General features: G+C 37.1%; 1 protein-coding gene and 1 long non-coding RNA gene across 2 annotated transcripts; one reads left to right on the forward strand and one right to left on the reverse strand.

Moving 5' to 3' along the window:
• Positions 1-7831: 7831 nt before the first annotated feature.
• LOC122006225 lies at positions 7832-9129 on the reverse strand. Its single transcript, XR_006118654.1, has 2 exons — positions 8558-9129; positions 7832-8432 (listed from the first exon to the last, which is right to left on the reverse strand). It is a non-coding gene; the product is annotated as an uncharacterized LOC122006225 (long non-coding RNA).
• Positions 9130-9210: 81 nt separating this feature from the next.
• On the forward strand, positions 9211-14892 carry LOC122006224 (transcription repressor KAN1-like). Its single transcript, XM_042561643.1, has 6 exons — positions 9211-10613; positions 10689-10765; positions 11423-11468; positions 11576-11756; positions 14219-14258; positions 14396-14892. The coding sequence occupies exons 1-6, from the start codon at positions 9770-9772 to the stop codon at positions 14498-14500; spliced, it is 1293 nt and encodes a 430-aa protein (XP_042417577.1). The 5' UTR covers positions 9211-9769; the 3' UTR covers positions 14501-14892.
• The last annotated feature ends 481 nt before the right edge of the window (positions 14893-15373 follow it).

Genomic DNA, 15373 nt, shown 5'->3' on the forward strand with positions numbered 1-15373 from the left:
AATTCACAAAATTCGTCCCAGAATCTGGGACGAATTCTAGGACGAATCCACAAAATTCGTCCCAAATTTTGGGACAATTTTTTTTTTTTGCCATTTTTGTTCCTAAGTTTGCAACGAATAATAAATTTGTTGCAAAACTGGCAACGAATTTGGCAACAAAAACTTGCCCACGATTTTGATAATCATAAGATAAATTTTCGTCCCAAAATTCGTCCCAGAATCTGCGACGAATTCTGGGACGAATTTTGTGGATTCGTCCCAAAATTCGTTCCAGAATCTGGGACGAATTCTGGGACGAATCAACAAAATTCGTCCCAGAATTTGGGACGAATTCTGGGACGAAAATTTAGAAAATTTATCTTATGATTATCAAAATCGTGGGCAAGTTTTTGTTGCCAAATTCGTTGCCAGTTTTGCAACAAATTTATTATTCGTTGCAAACTTAGGAACAAAAATGGCAACAAAAAAAATTTTGTCACCGAATTTGTCCCCAAATTCGTTGCAATATTAGGGACAAACTTGGCAATAAAAAATAATTTGTCACCGAATTCGTCCCCAAATTTGTTGCAAAAATAGAGACAAAAATTGTAAATTTGTATACTTTTTGCAACGAATTTGGGGACAAAAATTTTATTCGTCGCCAAATTCGTCCCCAAATTCGTTCCAAAAGTTGGCATCAACCATTTTGGGACGAAAAAATTTTCGTCCCTGATTTTGTCCCAAAAATTTTTGCAACGATTTTTTTTTTAAAATTCGTCCCCAATTTTATCCCAGAATGCCTTATTTTTTGTAGTGATTAATATATATAATTTTATTTTGTTAAACTAAGTTATACATAAAAACCTCCAAACAAATAAGTTTTTATTGCATTACTTAAGATTTGAATCAAATAACATTAGATTATATTTTAGTCCCTATAACATATCTGATAATCACATAAGTAAGATTATATATAATAACTTGAACCAAACAAATCCTAAAATGTACGCGGAGAAGTAAAGCATGATGAGGGTTCATTCATGATCTATTTAAAATGGATGATTTGATACATTTGGGGAAATGGAACAATATGCGGTAGAAATGCACGAGCGCTTGGTTTGTAGGAATACCTCAAATTTGGCAACTCACAAAATTACATGGACAACTTTATTTTTTATTGAGGAACTTAAACACTAGTGAGATAGATAAGTGATATCAATGATTCACATTGTCTGATACATCATGGTGAATCATTAGGCTATCTTACATTAATCATTGACCAATTATGGAAAAAGTCATCATTCAATTAATGAATACATAGCTTATAGATATTGTGGGAAATTTTAAGTTTTAAAAAATATACCATACTTTTGAAAACCCTAAGATGCATTTTTATACAATTTTAAAACGTAATTTGAAAACTTGGCATATAACTGAAGGTTTTTGAACTTTTGCAAGTTTGTGTCAAATAAAATCATGCTTTAAAATGCATTTTCGTCATAGATTTGCATAAGAGAAGTCCGCTGTAAATTTTCAAAATTTTCATAAATTTTTAGAATTTTTTATGACTTTCCAAATTTAGAATAAAAGTGTTATTTGGAACTTATCAGAAACTAGACAGTTGCAATGTCGCAGGTGACAGAAGATAAATTTCAATCAATTTATAACTTAGAAATCAAAACCATAAAGTTGTTGTAGACCTATTTTTGGATTGTTAACTTTATGATAGTCCTTGTGGCTGTGGAACCATGATATGTAGTGCCGTCAATTTGGGTTGGGCTCATCGGGTTGGTTTGTCCCGTCAAACAATTTAAGCGGGTTGAGTTGGAACTTTATCAACCCAAGTCCACCGTGGGCCGACCCGCCTAGGCCCGCCACACGTGAGGGTCGGCCTGCGACGGGCTTGGGTTGGCCCGCGGGTTGAGAAACACATGTAAACTAAGTTTTATGTCATTTTATTATATTTCTTTGTTATAATTTTGAAATAAAAATAGTATTTTTCATCTAATATAACTATTTGTTTGTGTCCATTTATATTTAAAATATATATTTATGAATATATTTAATTGATGAAACCTTTCCGAAGTAAAATATTGAAGATATGAAATATTTTTTAAAAAAAAAAAATTTGATGGGTCCGCGGGTTGACCCGCCAAACCCGCAACCCGCCATAGATTGGGTTGGGTTGGAAATTTTTCAACTCGCCATGTTGACGGGTCGACCCGCCCCGCCCCACCAAATGGTTGGCCCGCCACTGGTCGATCCATCCCACCACGGGTTGGTCCGTCTGACAGCCCTAACGATATGACTTAGGAATGCATGCTTATTAGACTCAATTGGTACAATTTTTTTTTTATGATTGTTAAAGAGGAAGAAGAGTGAATGGTTTAAGTTAAAAAATTCGGTCTCCCTAGTATATTTTTCAAAAATCTAGCTCAAGGGGATAGTTTAAGTGTAGAGGGAGCCTGCTTAGTTCCTTAACATGTTTATGCATTTTTTTATACATGTTTACCTACCTTAACAATATTGTCAACTATCAAAAAAGAACATATTATTGGTGAAATCACATCCTTAGAAATTGAGTACAATCGATATTTTACTGGATTGGGTAAATAATTTAAGTTAGGATTATTATTGTTTTTGATATATGTATGAGTCAGGACTTAGAAAAATACTCATAAAGATGACTTAGTGTGGTTAGAGTTGGTGTATAATTTCATGACTCGAGATCTTTGGAGTTCAAAGAAGGATGGTATTAGGGGCAAAACCACCCATGGGCTAAGATGGGCTACAGCCGCACCTAATTTTTATATCTCATTTGATAAATTTTTTATCCAGCCCCCACAACTTATGGATTATTTTCATTAACTCCCTCCCCTTCCAATTTTCAACCGATTACCACCAAAAATACTATCAGAAAAAGTTTGAATTAAAATATTTGATAAGAAATGGTGAAACACAAACTTTAATTCGTGTAGGTCATATGCGAGTTGTTCTCCTTCACTTTTAATCATTTTGTCAGTGATTTCCCAGAGGTTGGATTATAGGATGTATGCATTTGAACCGTAAGAAAATTCCTGACCAAACTCGGTCATGACCATCGTCTCCCTTCGAGTTTTCGACAATAATTTTAGCAAAACCACCGCGTGACCACTTTATTATGACCCAAATTGATTTTCCTTCATTTTTTGAGGAGTTTTCACATCAATTATAGATTCTTGGTTCGAGTTTTTTCGACAGTCGATTGTTAAAAATTTTGCCCACTCAATTTAGCTGTGATTTTGAGAGTTTTAAAAGCTTGATTCCAGCTTGTATTGTTCGATTTATGGGTTGTCTTAAGTAAAAATTTTACTCATTTGATTTAGTTTGATTTTCAACTCATGTATCAAGTTAATATTGTTTATTGATTGGTCTATTATTATAAATTCTGAAATTGTGCGACTTTGAGGTAAAATACGATAACTCTAAAATTATGTTGAATATTTAGTTATAATTATTGAGTTGTGATGATATTTGGAGATGATGTTTATGATTTTTCAAATTTAGATTTTTGACCTAAAAAATTTATTTGTGTGAATTTTGGGAAAATAATTTATCGGTTGCGATATTTGAGAATTATAATTATACCATTTACTTATATACTTTTTAACTATGAAACTTTTTAAAATAGTTCTTCATAACAAGATGAAGAAATGTTTTTAACAGATTCTATGGTTATCTACATTAAATGGGAGTCAGTTGGAAATATTGATAATAAAATAATAATTAATTAGTTTGATTCTAATATTGCTAATCCTAAGAAAAATGAAGAGCACAATTTCAATAGTATTTCTGTTTAATGATTTTAAATGTAATAAATATTAAATATTTTTATTACATATTTTTATAAAATTAATATTCACATAATTTTTTTATTTTATTTATATTTTTAAATTAATTAATTTAGTGTATCAATTATAATCGATAGTTAGCTAAGGTACTTTTGAATCTTAGCTCCACCCCTGGATGGTATGATATATCCGAGGGACCACAAAATAAGAAACATTAGAGGATGATTGAGCTAAGGAAATAAACATCATATGAGAAGGCGCGAAGAATGGTACAAGGAGAAGTCACGAGTTTAGGTGCATTTGAGTGACAAGTAGACTGATGAGAGATGAATTTATGGCCAAGTAAACTCCTAGGGAGTTGAGTGTGAGAGTCTATTTACCTAGCAAAGGGCATAATCTCACATAGGCAGACTAGACTTTAGAAGAGGCCAAATTCATGGGATCAGTTGATTGATATTTGACACTAGTTGACTGATGACAGAGTCAAGGACTCAGTGTTTTGGATAGAAGAGTTGGATGGCGACGAACAAAATATTTATGTTTGTGGTCAAGTTAACTGCTAGGGCGACTAATGATGGACAGTCAATTGAAAGATAATTTTTAATCAACTGCTATTATAAGAATCAAACTGTCAGAGATGGTTGATGGAGCAACAATGGTAGGATCAATTGATGTGAATAGTTGACTAGTCAACGAGGCTGGTTAAAAGGTATAAAAAGAGATTAATTTTGAATTTTAAGAACTAACATTCCCAACTATACTCGAACACCTTAGTTAGCAAATTAAGAGCCTTGTTATGAGCTTCTATTGTAATCTTTCTCGATAGGTTTCTCCACCTTCAAAACTTTACTTAAAGGGAGAAAAATCAGTGGCGATTTAACAAATATAGGTCGTGGACAAAACAACTCATGGGGAGCTATGAATATATGTAAATCATAGTGTTACTATGGCTTGGGTAGTTGTTCTTATTTGTTTTTTAATTATACTGTACTCTTACCTTGCTAAGTAATTAGCAAGATCATTTAACTGTACTAAAAGATGATAGCATTCATCTTGGATGGTCTAGTATCGGCACCTCTAGTTAAACATAGATAGATAAATCACGAGGGATTTTGCTCAGTAACAGTAATGCATGACCCGCGGAGCTTCTGTACCTATTAGGAATCGACCCAAAACGTATCTAACCACTACATGAACAATTTTCACCAACCCGTGGGGGCTAGCCAGATCATTTAAGTTGTGATTTAGGGAGCGTGAGAAAGAAAAAAAATGGTCTCCTTTTCTTTTTCATTTTTCAATTTTTCAAGACATTTTAAAATCATTTTATGTTAAAATTTTCATCTTATTTTTTTATTTCTTCTATGTTTATTCTTATGCATATAGAAAAATAAAAGAAAAAAAATACAATTATTGAATAAATCCTGTCCTCCATTTGTAAGAGATACTTTCACTTTGTACATCCATTTTTCACAAAAGAAAAAAAAAATAGTTGTTAGAGTTGATATAATAAACAAATATTTGGGATGAGTGATTCAAAGCCATCATGGAACAAGTTAGAAAATATCAATAATTGACTAAAATATACACAAAAGCAACAATGTTTGAATTTAAGTAACCAATTATGCCTTTTGATCTACAAAACTTGTAATGTAAGATGGAATCTTGGCATTACATATAACTATTTCAGTTATTTGAGCTTTGGTCTTTTGATCTTTAAAGATAAGCTTACATACAAACACGCTTGATAAAGTTCAATCGATAAAAGCGAGTAGTGAGACATGAGACGATCTTTTTCCTATACGCATATCTATCAGATCAGAATAAAAGCTTCATCGACCAGTAGTGGTGGCCAATCCCTAGATTCTAAGGCTTTGGGTGAGAACATAAGTATGCATTCATCTCTCACAAATGCACACATGATTATGTCGGTACCCTTGGCGTTGCTGTGGGGAAGGCTCTGAAGGAAGTGAATTGGACTTTCACTTTCTCTGACAATGAGATGAGCAATGAACTGTGAAGTTCCAAAGGGGAAGCATCTTTTCTCTGTTGGGATGCAATATAAAGAAGGGAATGCTTGCTTGCTCGCATAGAGATGCCTTTCTTTGGGGACCAGGATTGTGCAATTTGGATGTGACATTTTGGGGCAAACGTTCTGCAGCAAATGAAGCATAAACTCAGTCTTTGCCCGGTTGTATCCCATCAAATGAGTTAAGGTCATAAAGTATCTTGCTTTCGAACTACTTGTGTAATTAATTAATTTGGATCTTCCACAAGTAGTGGCCATAGTCTTAGTTATTACTCGTTCCAATCAAACTATTAACATTATTTCACCCTAGTCGTGAGTACATGGCATGAGAAAAATATGAGATCGTGTACTTGCAATATAATTGAATCAAATTAAGATGAACTAAGTATTGGCCCCGTTACAGTGATAAACACCTTCCCAACTGCCATGTTGTTTGGGTTTCATATGTGTTAAATACACACACGTATAGAGGACTCACATGAGGAGGAGGAGGAGGAGGAGGAGGCATCTCTGTCATGAATTGAATTGAAGCAGTGTTGTATGGACATTTCAAATCTCATAAATGCAACATGCATAGCGTTGGAGTGAGAGATGAGAGAGAGAGGGTTGTCAAAGGGGGTTTTATATTCCTGTAGCTTGGGAATCTGAGCAACTTCTTTCTATTTCCCTAACAAAATATTATTATTATTATTAGCCACAAGAAAGTAGCATTGTGGACCTGTGTGATGTGTTTGAGCTAGTAGGCCTTTGGAATTTGAAAAGTTTGGACAGTAGTGAGCCTCCAATCATCCCTGATCATCAAGGAGCACACCCATTAACTCAAGTTAAAAGGGTGATCATATAGAAAACAAATTGTAAATAAGCCTATAAATTGTTGTTTTCTTTTTCTTTTTGCATGTCCTAGGGGTTTGAAATCTAGTCATGTGGGTGTGTGGTGGAGTCAACTTGGTGTTTGGGAGATGTCCATGTGGAAGTGACATAATAATCCTAGACAAGCTTGGTGGAGTGGGACAAGAATATTTGGAAGTATGTTAAGGGAATTAGAACTCGAAATGTTTTGGGTATCTGGTGTGAGCAATATATTGTAATTTGTAATGGCAAATGAAATGAACACATGCATGCATGCATGCATGTAGCTGGGTCTTGAATTCCCTTGTGGTCAATGCTGCTATGGGTAGTCCAGCTGACAAAGGCTAGATCACAAAACTGCATGGTGGAAGCAGCGAAAAAGGGGATCAAATTAAGCGAGAGGATTAAATGATAGTGAAGTGGAAATAAAGGGAAGGGTTAAAGTGGCATAGTGGTATGTACGTGACGAGCAGAGGCTTCAGCTGGCCCTTTTAATGTTTGAGGCCGATGAATTCCTCCAACATGCTACGCCCATCGACAGCATTGAATAGTGATTGCTACAGTGAAGGACAGCAGAAATATTGCACGGTGCGGAAGCAGCAAACAGCCCATATGTGCAATGAGATCCCCCCGCTGGGAATGGGACAATGGGTGTTGGAACTATACAGCGAAGTGGGGCATGTCTTGGGAGACCAGTAGCTGCTTAACAAATGCATGAAACATTGTAACCTACCTCTTATCTAATCCAATTAATAAGAGAGAGAGAGAGAAGAGCAGTAGAAGACGAAGATAGTATGTGTGACAAACCCCCCTCTTTTTTCTCCGTTAAAAAAGGGAGGGAGGAAGAAAGAGAGAATTTCCTTTTTACAGTCCAGTCCACACAAGCGCAGGCAGTGGGGGGAAAGGAATCCGCGCACGAGCCTTGACCCTTCTATCTGTTTTCTTTTACTTTATTTATTTATTTTTATTTATTCACTTAATTATTGTTCCATCGTGCATTAAATTGGATCCCTTTCCTAATCAGAAGCTGAGAGAATGGAAACGCTAAACTGTTTAAGGGTCTGTTTACTTGGGATGATGGATTCAAAAACTAAAGAAAGTTTTCTGTACAGAAAACTTTCTGTTGTTTATTTCATGCAAACGGATGGACTAATAATCGTTTCCCTTGTTTACTTACTTTGAAATAGTCGAAGGATGGATTTATGAATCCATCCACCGATTGAATTGTTAACAAATTTTTATCCACCCAAAATCGGGCGGAACACCATTCTTTCCTTCTCGTCATCTCTCACGTCCTGTCCTCAACCTCGCGAGTCGCTGATAGTCCTACGCAATTGGCCAAAACACAGGTCTCCTCACGGCCACTCGCGAATAACGACGTCCCCTCATGACCGCTCGGTTTACTAGCAGCGTCTCCTCATGACTTTGTTCATGCCAAACCATTTCTCACTACCTTGGGTTGTACCGCTTCTACCTCCGCCATAGGTTCTCCGATTGGGATTCCGGATTCCGGTTATCTGCCTCACCAACCATCCTTCGCTCTGTGTCTTCGTCACGGCGGTTCATGACCAAGAGGAAGGATTCCTGGAGCTAGGCAGTGCAACACACAAGCAGCTGAGATGGTTGTGGCTCTTGACGTCGGCAGTAATACAGGGGAAGTGGCAGTGGAAGGTGTGGGAACACTCCGCCTTAAACACCGGCGTCCCCTAGCTCACCTTCGGGCTTTGCGAACAAATCCGGCAACGACTCTACTAAAAGAACAAGCTGCAAACTTTAGTATGAGAATAAAAACCTGTAAAACGAAAAAGCTATCCAATGAAATCTCAAAGCCAAAAGACAGGAATTAGATCGATTTAAAGAAAAAAAAAGGAACCTTGGAGAAGTTCTTGAAGAGGGCAAATTTAGAAGGGGATCTCGGAGACAAAGGTGTAGAGAAGGCCTTTCTATGAAACAGAGCAGTGTTGCGACTCCGACGGTAGTACCGGCTGCAATGACTGGGGCTCGCGAAGCTCTGGCGCTAACACGAGCCGCGGCGTGGACGGATTACTGTGCCTTTTGCCGTCGGATAAAAATCCAAGCTTGGCACAACTCCTCGAACTAGGTACAGGACCGAGCGTGACAACCCTCTCGGTTGCTATGGCTTCCGCCACCTCTCGCCGGGCCACCGTGCAAAAAGCTCTCCGCCCCTCTAGTTCCCATACCTCTCCTCCTCTTCTGCACTTTTCTTCTTCTCCTTAATTATTATTGTCCAGTATCTCCCTTCTCTAACCTTCTAGTCCCCCTTGAAATACCTCTACCAGATCTGTCATCGCTATACAACAACACTTTTTATTTCTTTTGCTGCTTCATTTCTTCCGTTCTCTTCCTTCTCTTCTCTCTTCCTTCCCTATTCCCTAGGGATTCTCTTCTTTCTTTGTCCTTTTCCCTCCCTTTCCCCTAGAGATTTTTTTCTTTAGCTGATTCCTTTCCCTCGTTGATCCGTCTCTCTGAGTAAACTGACCCTAAAGCTTCCCCCTCGTCCATTAGTTTTTTGTGGAGTGTCATTTTCTCATATATACTTTAAATAAGATCTTTTAATTTCTCAAGCATCAAAGTTTCTGTCTGTCTCTTTCTCTCTCTCTCTCCCTGCAATTTGAATCAGTCTCTTCTAATCTCTATGATAAAATCCTCTTTTTTTATTAATTAATTGATCTTTTCTCTTCTTTTCCCGATCCTTAATTAGTCTGCAGCTTATAGTTGTCCTCGGCAAACCTAGGAGCAGTAGTCCATGATCCTTCACACAAGTCTGTTCTTTAACTTTCTTCATATATATATAGATATATATATCAATTAAGTAGCAGTGAACAGATACAACACGAGCTCCAAACCCTCGTCTCCTCTTTCTCTCTTCTTTTCTTCTGTTAGGAAAACAAGATCCTTTCTCCTCTTACTCTCTCTTACTTAGCCATACGTGTAGGTGTGATTCATTAGGTATATATATATTAAAATGTTTAATTCCAGTTGGCCATCAAGAAGAAAGCCTTAGCCTTAGTAGCCTTAGCCATACAAAGAGGAATACAATCAAGCAAAAGGAGGAGGAGAAGGCATGGAAATGTCAATGGAAGCCGCCGCCATGACGACGTCGTCGCCCGACCTCTCCCTGCACATCAGCCCTCCAAACATCAATCTTGCGGATTCAATCTGTGCGAGCTCCGGCGAGTCCTCCCACTGCTTCCGAGAAGACGACGATGATGCCGCTCGCACTAAGCTCTCTCTTTCTTATCCTTCCACTGCGGCGACGGTCGACAGCACGTGGTGGCCGCAGCCGCCGAGATTGCTGGAGAACTACTCGCTGATGCCGCCGCTAGATCGCTGCCACATTACTCACCGTGCGATCGGGAGCGGCTCCTTCGACGGCCTCACGCCAATAAAAGGTATCCCGGTCTACAACAAAAATAGCAGTACCGGTACCGGTGCCGGCGTCGGCACGCCGCTCCCTTTCCTCTCTGTTGATCCCAAGCTTCACGCCGTTTCTGCCTCCGCCTCTGCCTTCTCCTCTCACTGGCCCTCTTCTTCCTTCTCGTCCAATTTCGACGCGATGCCGTCTCCTTCATTCCTCGGCCCCATCCCCAACGGCGCCACGTCTCCGTACCACCGCATGCTCTCTCACCCGCAGGCGTCACGGCTCAACGGCGCCGCCTTTTCCCCAGAGCTGTTGATCAAAAACCACAGCGCGCACCATCACCATCAGCTCTTCCACCATCACCACTACAGCAATTACGGCATGATCAGGCCCTTCGAACCTTCCCCCCACGCCAACATGTTGATGCGGTCGCGGTTCCTCCCCAAGCTTCCGGCGAAGCGTACCATGCGAGCGCCGCGGATGCGGTGGACCAGCACCCTCCACGCCCGCTTCGTCCACGCCGTCGAACTTCTCGGCGGCCACGAAAGTAGGCATCGATCATACATCCTATCATTATCTGTCCACTTGCCAATCTTAAAACAGTAGTATTAATCAAATGCAGGGGCAACTCCGAAATCAGTACTCGAGCTCATGGATGTCAAAGACCTCACTTTAGCACATGTCAAGAGCCATTTGCAGGTACCCAGCAATCTTCTCTCTCTCGTTTCCTCGATGTCAATCCTTGGTTAATCATGCTTACCTGTTTCAATCGATCGTTGGTTTTTGTCCTTTTTTTTTTTCTTTCTAATCTCATAATTTCTCCATCATCTAATCTGAGTACGGAAGTGTGGTCAGCGAGAAGCAGACACATCTATTCTTTCATTCACTCATTCATTCAGTCACTCATATCACTGCCTCCTCCTCTTTCCATCGGTTACTGTGCCAAATCAGAGGGAGAGGGAGAGGGAGAGGGAGAGGCAGAGGAAAAAAAAAGTGTCATCATTTCACAATAATGCATCACACCCAACACCAACACGCATAGGGTATGGAGAAGGAAGTGAACAAACAAGCTTCTTTAAAAAGAAAGGTTGAATCTGCCAACTCGGCCTCCGCTTGCAGATAGCTACCTCTTCTGTTCCTGTCCCTGTTCCCGTTCCTGTTCCTTCCTTTTAAATCCAATTAATATATTTTTCTAGTTTTCATCCCCCCCAGCCAATGATATTCCTCTTTTTCTTTTATCGTAATTCCTTGCTTGTCCCGTGAGCTCATTGCGTGGTCTTTTCTTGTGTTTGTGCTCTCCCAATTAATCTCTTTCTTCACTGCTCTCTGCAATTTTTCCAACTTTTGCCTCTGCAGATGTATAGAACTCTGAAGACCACTGACAAGCCTGCTGCTTCCTCAGGTAATTCATATTGCTTAGCCTCGTAATATCCTTTCTTCTCCTCATTTTAATTAATTAATTAATCGGCTTGCTTCACAATGCAACGTACCTACATTAATGGCGACCAGGTCAATCAGATGGCTCAGGCGAAGAGGACTTCTCTCCTGCAAGCAATGCTGATCTCAACATCGGACGGCTGATGGAGCAGAGAGTAACCTCAGACGCCGGACCTAAACCAAGCACTACTTATGCCTTGGACTTCCCTTCTGCCATTGCTAACACCACCACTAAATGGACTAACTCATCAAGGTATATAATCGCTTATTATTTCAGAAAAACTAAAAGGCAGATATATCTATAACTGCATGCTAAGCGAATGGCAGCTTTTGCTTTTTTTCTTTTTTTTAGTCTTTTTCTTTAGATTTCATGGGGAGAGGAGAGACATGGCACTTAACTTGTAGGACACAAAAAGCAAAGACAAGTAACAAGGAGAAAACAAGTATGAAGAAAGGGGAAAAAAAGATGAAGATTATTGTGGTGTCGAGATTATTCTTGACAATTATTTATGGAGGATATATAATGAAATGGTAGGACGGTATAGGGCTGTGACAAGGTGTGCAATAGGTGGTGATGTGTTGTCACATAGGACCAAAAAAGCCTATATACCTCCTGTCTTTTGCATCCTTTTCTCTGTGGCTTTATTGCATTATACAATAGTAGCATGTTAATGGTTCTTGAACACCTCTCAGACCTTTCCCTTTGTTTTCTGTTTTATTTTATTTAATTTTATCTTTCGCTTCGTTGCATGGTTCATTCCTGAAATGTGTTTTGCCCTGACATCCCCCGCCACTAGCTAGAAAACTAGTTGTGTTTCTTTCTCTATCTCCAAATAAATGTCCCTTTGCCTTACTAATTTGTACCAACAAACTTCCAACAATAACATTGATTCAAGATCTCATATTCCTTCTCTTTGGCCTTCTCTCCTTCCATTAAAAATTTATTATAATAACAACAATATTCATTTGTATCTTAAGTATTTTGACTAATTTGTTTTGCTTGCATGCATGTTTTTATTTGTTAATTAAAAGATTAGATTTGACAATGAGTTTGTGTGGCTTATAGTGGATCCTTGTTGATTTCTATCTTTAGTAACTGATAAAAGCCTCTTTTGGTCGCTTTAGCTTTGCATGAAATTTTATATTCAATTATTTAAATGGAAGCAATTGTCTTATCGAGGAAAAGGAAAGCTAAGCTATCTACGAAAAAAAGCAATCAAATCTTAGATGAATGCAGCATTTATCCTATACTTTTAGAAGAAGATGCACTTCATTTGAACTTTATGTAAATACATTTTACTACTTAATTAAATAGTGAAAGACATTTGATTAGTTTTGTCTACAAGTAAGGGTGAGGAGAATTATATTTAGGGTAATGCTAAATGGCTAGAATCTGTCAGCCAAGATACATGCATATATGCATGTATATGGGCATTTTAATAATATCATATTTATATATTAATTATATGTATGTATTACAATTCATTTCTAGCTAGTCAAATTCTGACGAACAAAATTTACTGTTATATTTAATACTTGTTAGAAGAAAAGTTCCTACAAACCTTACACTGACATAAATGCATGTTGTGGCCACTGCTGAGTTTATATTCAATGTAGTACAAGAAGCTCTTTCATGCTTAGCAAATAAATACTAGCATTTAATATTTTTCTTCCTAACTAATAGGATTGAAGTGCTAAATGGTTAGAATGTAACTAGCTAGAATGGACTCTTTCCTAATTCTTAGGGTCATTATTAAGGATGCCCAAATAATATTATATATATTTTATAAGTCAATTATATCTTTTCCTATATATTTTCATATTTATTTTTTAAAAATTATCTCTCTATATATATTAATGGTTAATTGTATTTTTAAAATAACATGGATTGATTAAACACGTTAGATTCATTTTCTAGCTAGCCACCCAAGGTTACTTGCAAGAAAGGTTTTTCGAAAGTCAAATGTCTTATTACTTGCCTGTGAGACTCTAATTTGCCATATTAATTGAATAACATTGTGTTAGCAATAGCACATTCATATAATTAGGTTCATCTAAAACCTAGAAATTTAATTTTGTTGTAGAAGGGAAAAGCCACTATTCCTATAAACCAACTGACAAAATTAATTTGGCAGGACAATTTTTGAAGACAAGAAACACCAATACTATTGGAAATGATAGTAGATACTGAAATATATATAAAAGTAAGAATAAAATTAGAAAATTATATGTAGTTTTTGATCATCTGTTATCATAGCATCTTTGTTTACTTAGGAAAACAAATTAAAATTATTATTGATAGCAACAATTAATGGAGCACATATAATTGTTTTGCCTCAATACAAAATCCACCATAAATTTGATTGCCATTGTGTCGAATCACTTAAACCTTTCCTACTTATCAATGGAATTAAATTCAAGAAAACAAAATTGCATCTGCCAAATAAAGTTAGTTGATTAAGATGAAGTTATATAATATTAGATTATCTCCACACTAGCTATCAAATTAAATTGCATCTATTCTTAGAGCTTTCAGAGTACAGTCTAAAGTTATAACTCTGAAGTGTAGAAGGTCGCCTGAGTTTTTCATATCTACATTACTAAACTTACTGTACTCACCACACATTTCATAGGGTTTTTTGGTTGATCTATGGAATGAATTGTTGTTGCCTGATGGAAATTTCTTTTATAATATATATGTTGGACTATTTTCAGCCGAAGTGGATGGACGCAACCAAGCTGTGATCTAGACGAAGTACGTCCAAGTAAATTCTTTTTGTGTTATATCGAGATTTAACTCTGGCAAAAAATGATAAAAAGATTTTATAACTGGGATGAATAATCAAGGTAGAATTATGAATCTGAATCATAATCATCTCATGGTTATTGCAGGATAATCATTCTCATAATCGAATGAGCACCTCCGAAGAAGTCAAAAACCCTAGCTTGGAGTTCACCTTAGGAAGACCAGATTGGAATGAGACTGAGCATGTTTGATATCATATATATATATATATACATATATATGATCATTTTGATAATTTAGATATGGGCTTCATGGCTAACATTATATTCATGCAATCAATGGAGGGGAAGAAAAAAAGAAGGATCTTGCCATATATATCATGAAGAAGGACTGAAACTAGCAACAAATTGAACTCTATCTCTCATGCATGCAGTAGAATAGAAGTATAGGGTTAGAGGCATCCTCCTCTTTTCCTTTCTCTTTTGGCTAATTAAACTTTAGCCATTGGCATGGGATGACTAAAGTTGAAGGTGGTCATGGTGTCATTTTACACATGGAAAGTGCAAATTGTAAGATGATAAAAAAAGCTAAAGTTAGCAAGTGCAGTGATGAGGCAACAAGCAATATAAACTAATTTATCTTATTTCTCTCTTCAACATTTGCTACATCATCGCGGAGTTATTGGTCCAATTTGTCAAACAAAGCTACATATATATCTGTATTCGAATGTGTGCATACACAAATATATTGTATGAAAGAGTTTATATAGCATTGTAGTGCATATTGTATAGAGATTTTACTTTGTTGACAACTTTAGGTCAAATTGATTTTATTTGTTTTTAAAAAAAAATACAAGCTCACTTGATTTTGTTAACACATTTAAATATTTTAATGCTCTTGCAGGATATGAAGGTAAGTTGAAGAAAATTTACTACCCTAGCTTCATTGCACCTAAATGCCTATGGTTACCTCCCCTTATATAGGCGACAAACATCATTTTAGGAATCGAGATAACATAAAAGGACTCATGATTCATTTAGTTTTAACGATTCATAAGACATAGATATATAAAGAAAATGAGACAATCTCCTTAATGGCTACTTTCAAAGTAAGCATAATCTCCT

This window comes from Zingiber officinale, chromosome 7B (genome assembly GCF_018446385.1).
Source record: "Zingiber officinale cultivar Zhangliang chromosome 7B, Zo_v1.1, whole genome shotgun sequence".
NCBI classification, from domain to species: Eukaryota; Viridiplantae; Streptophyta; class Magnoliopsida; order Zingiberales; family Zingiberaceae; genus Zingiber; species Zingiber officinale.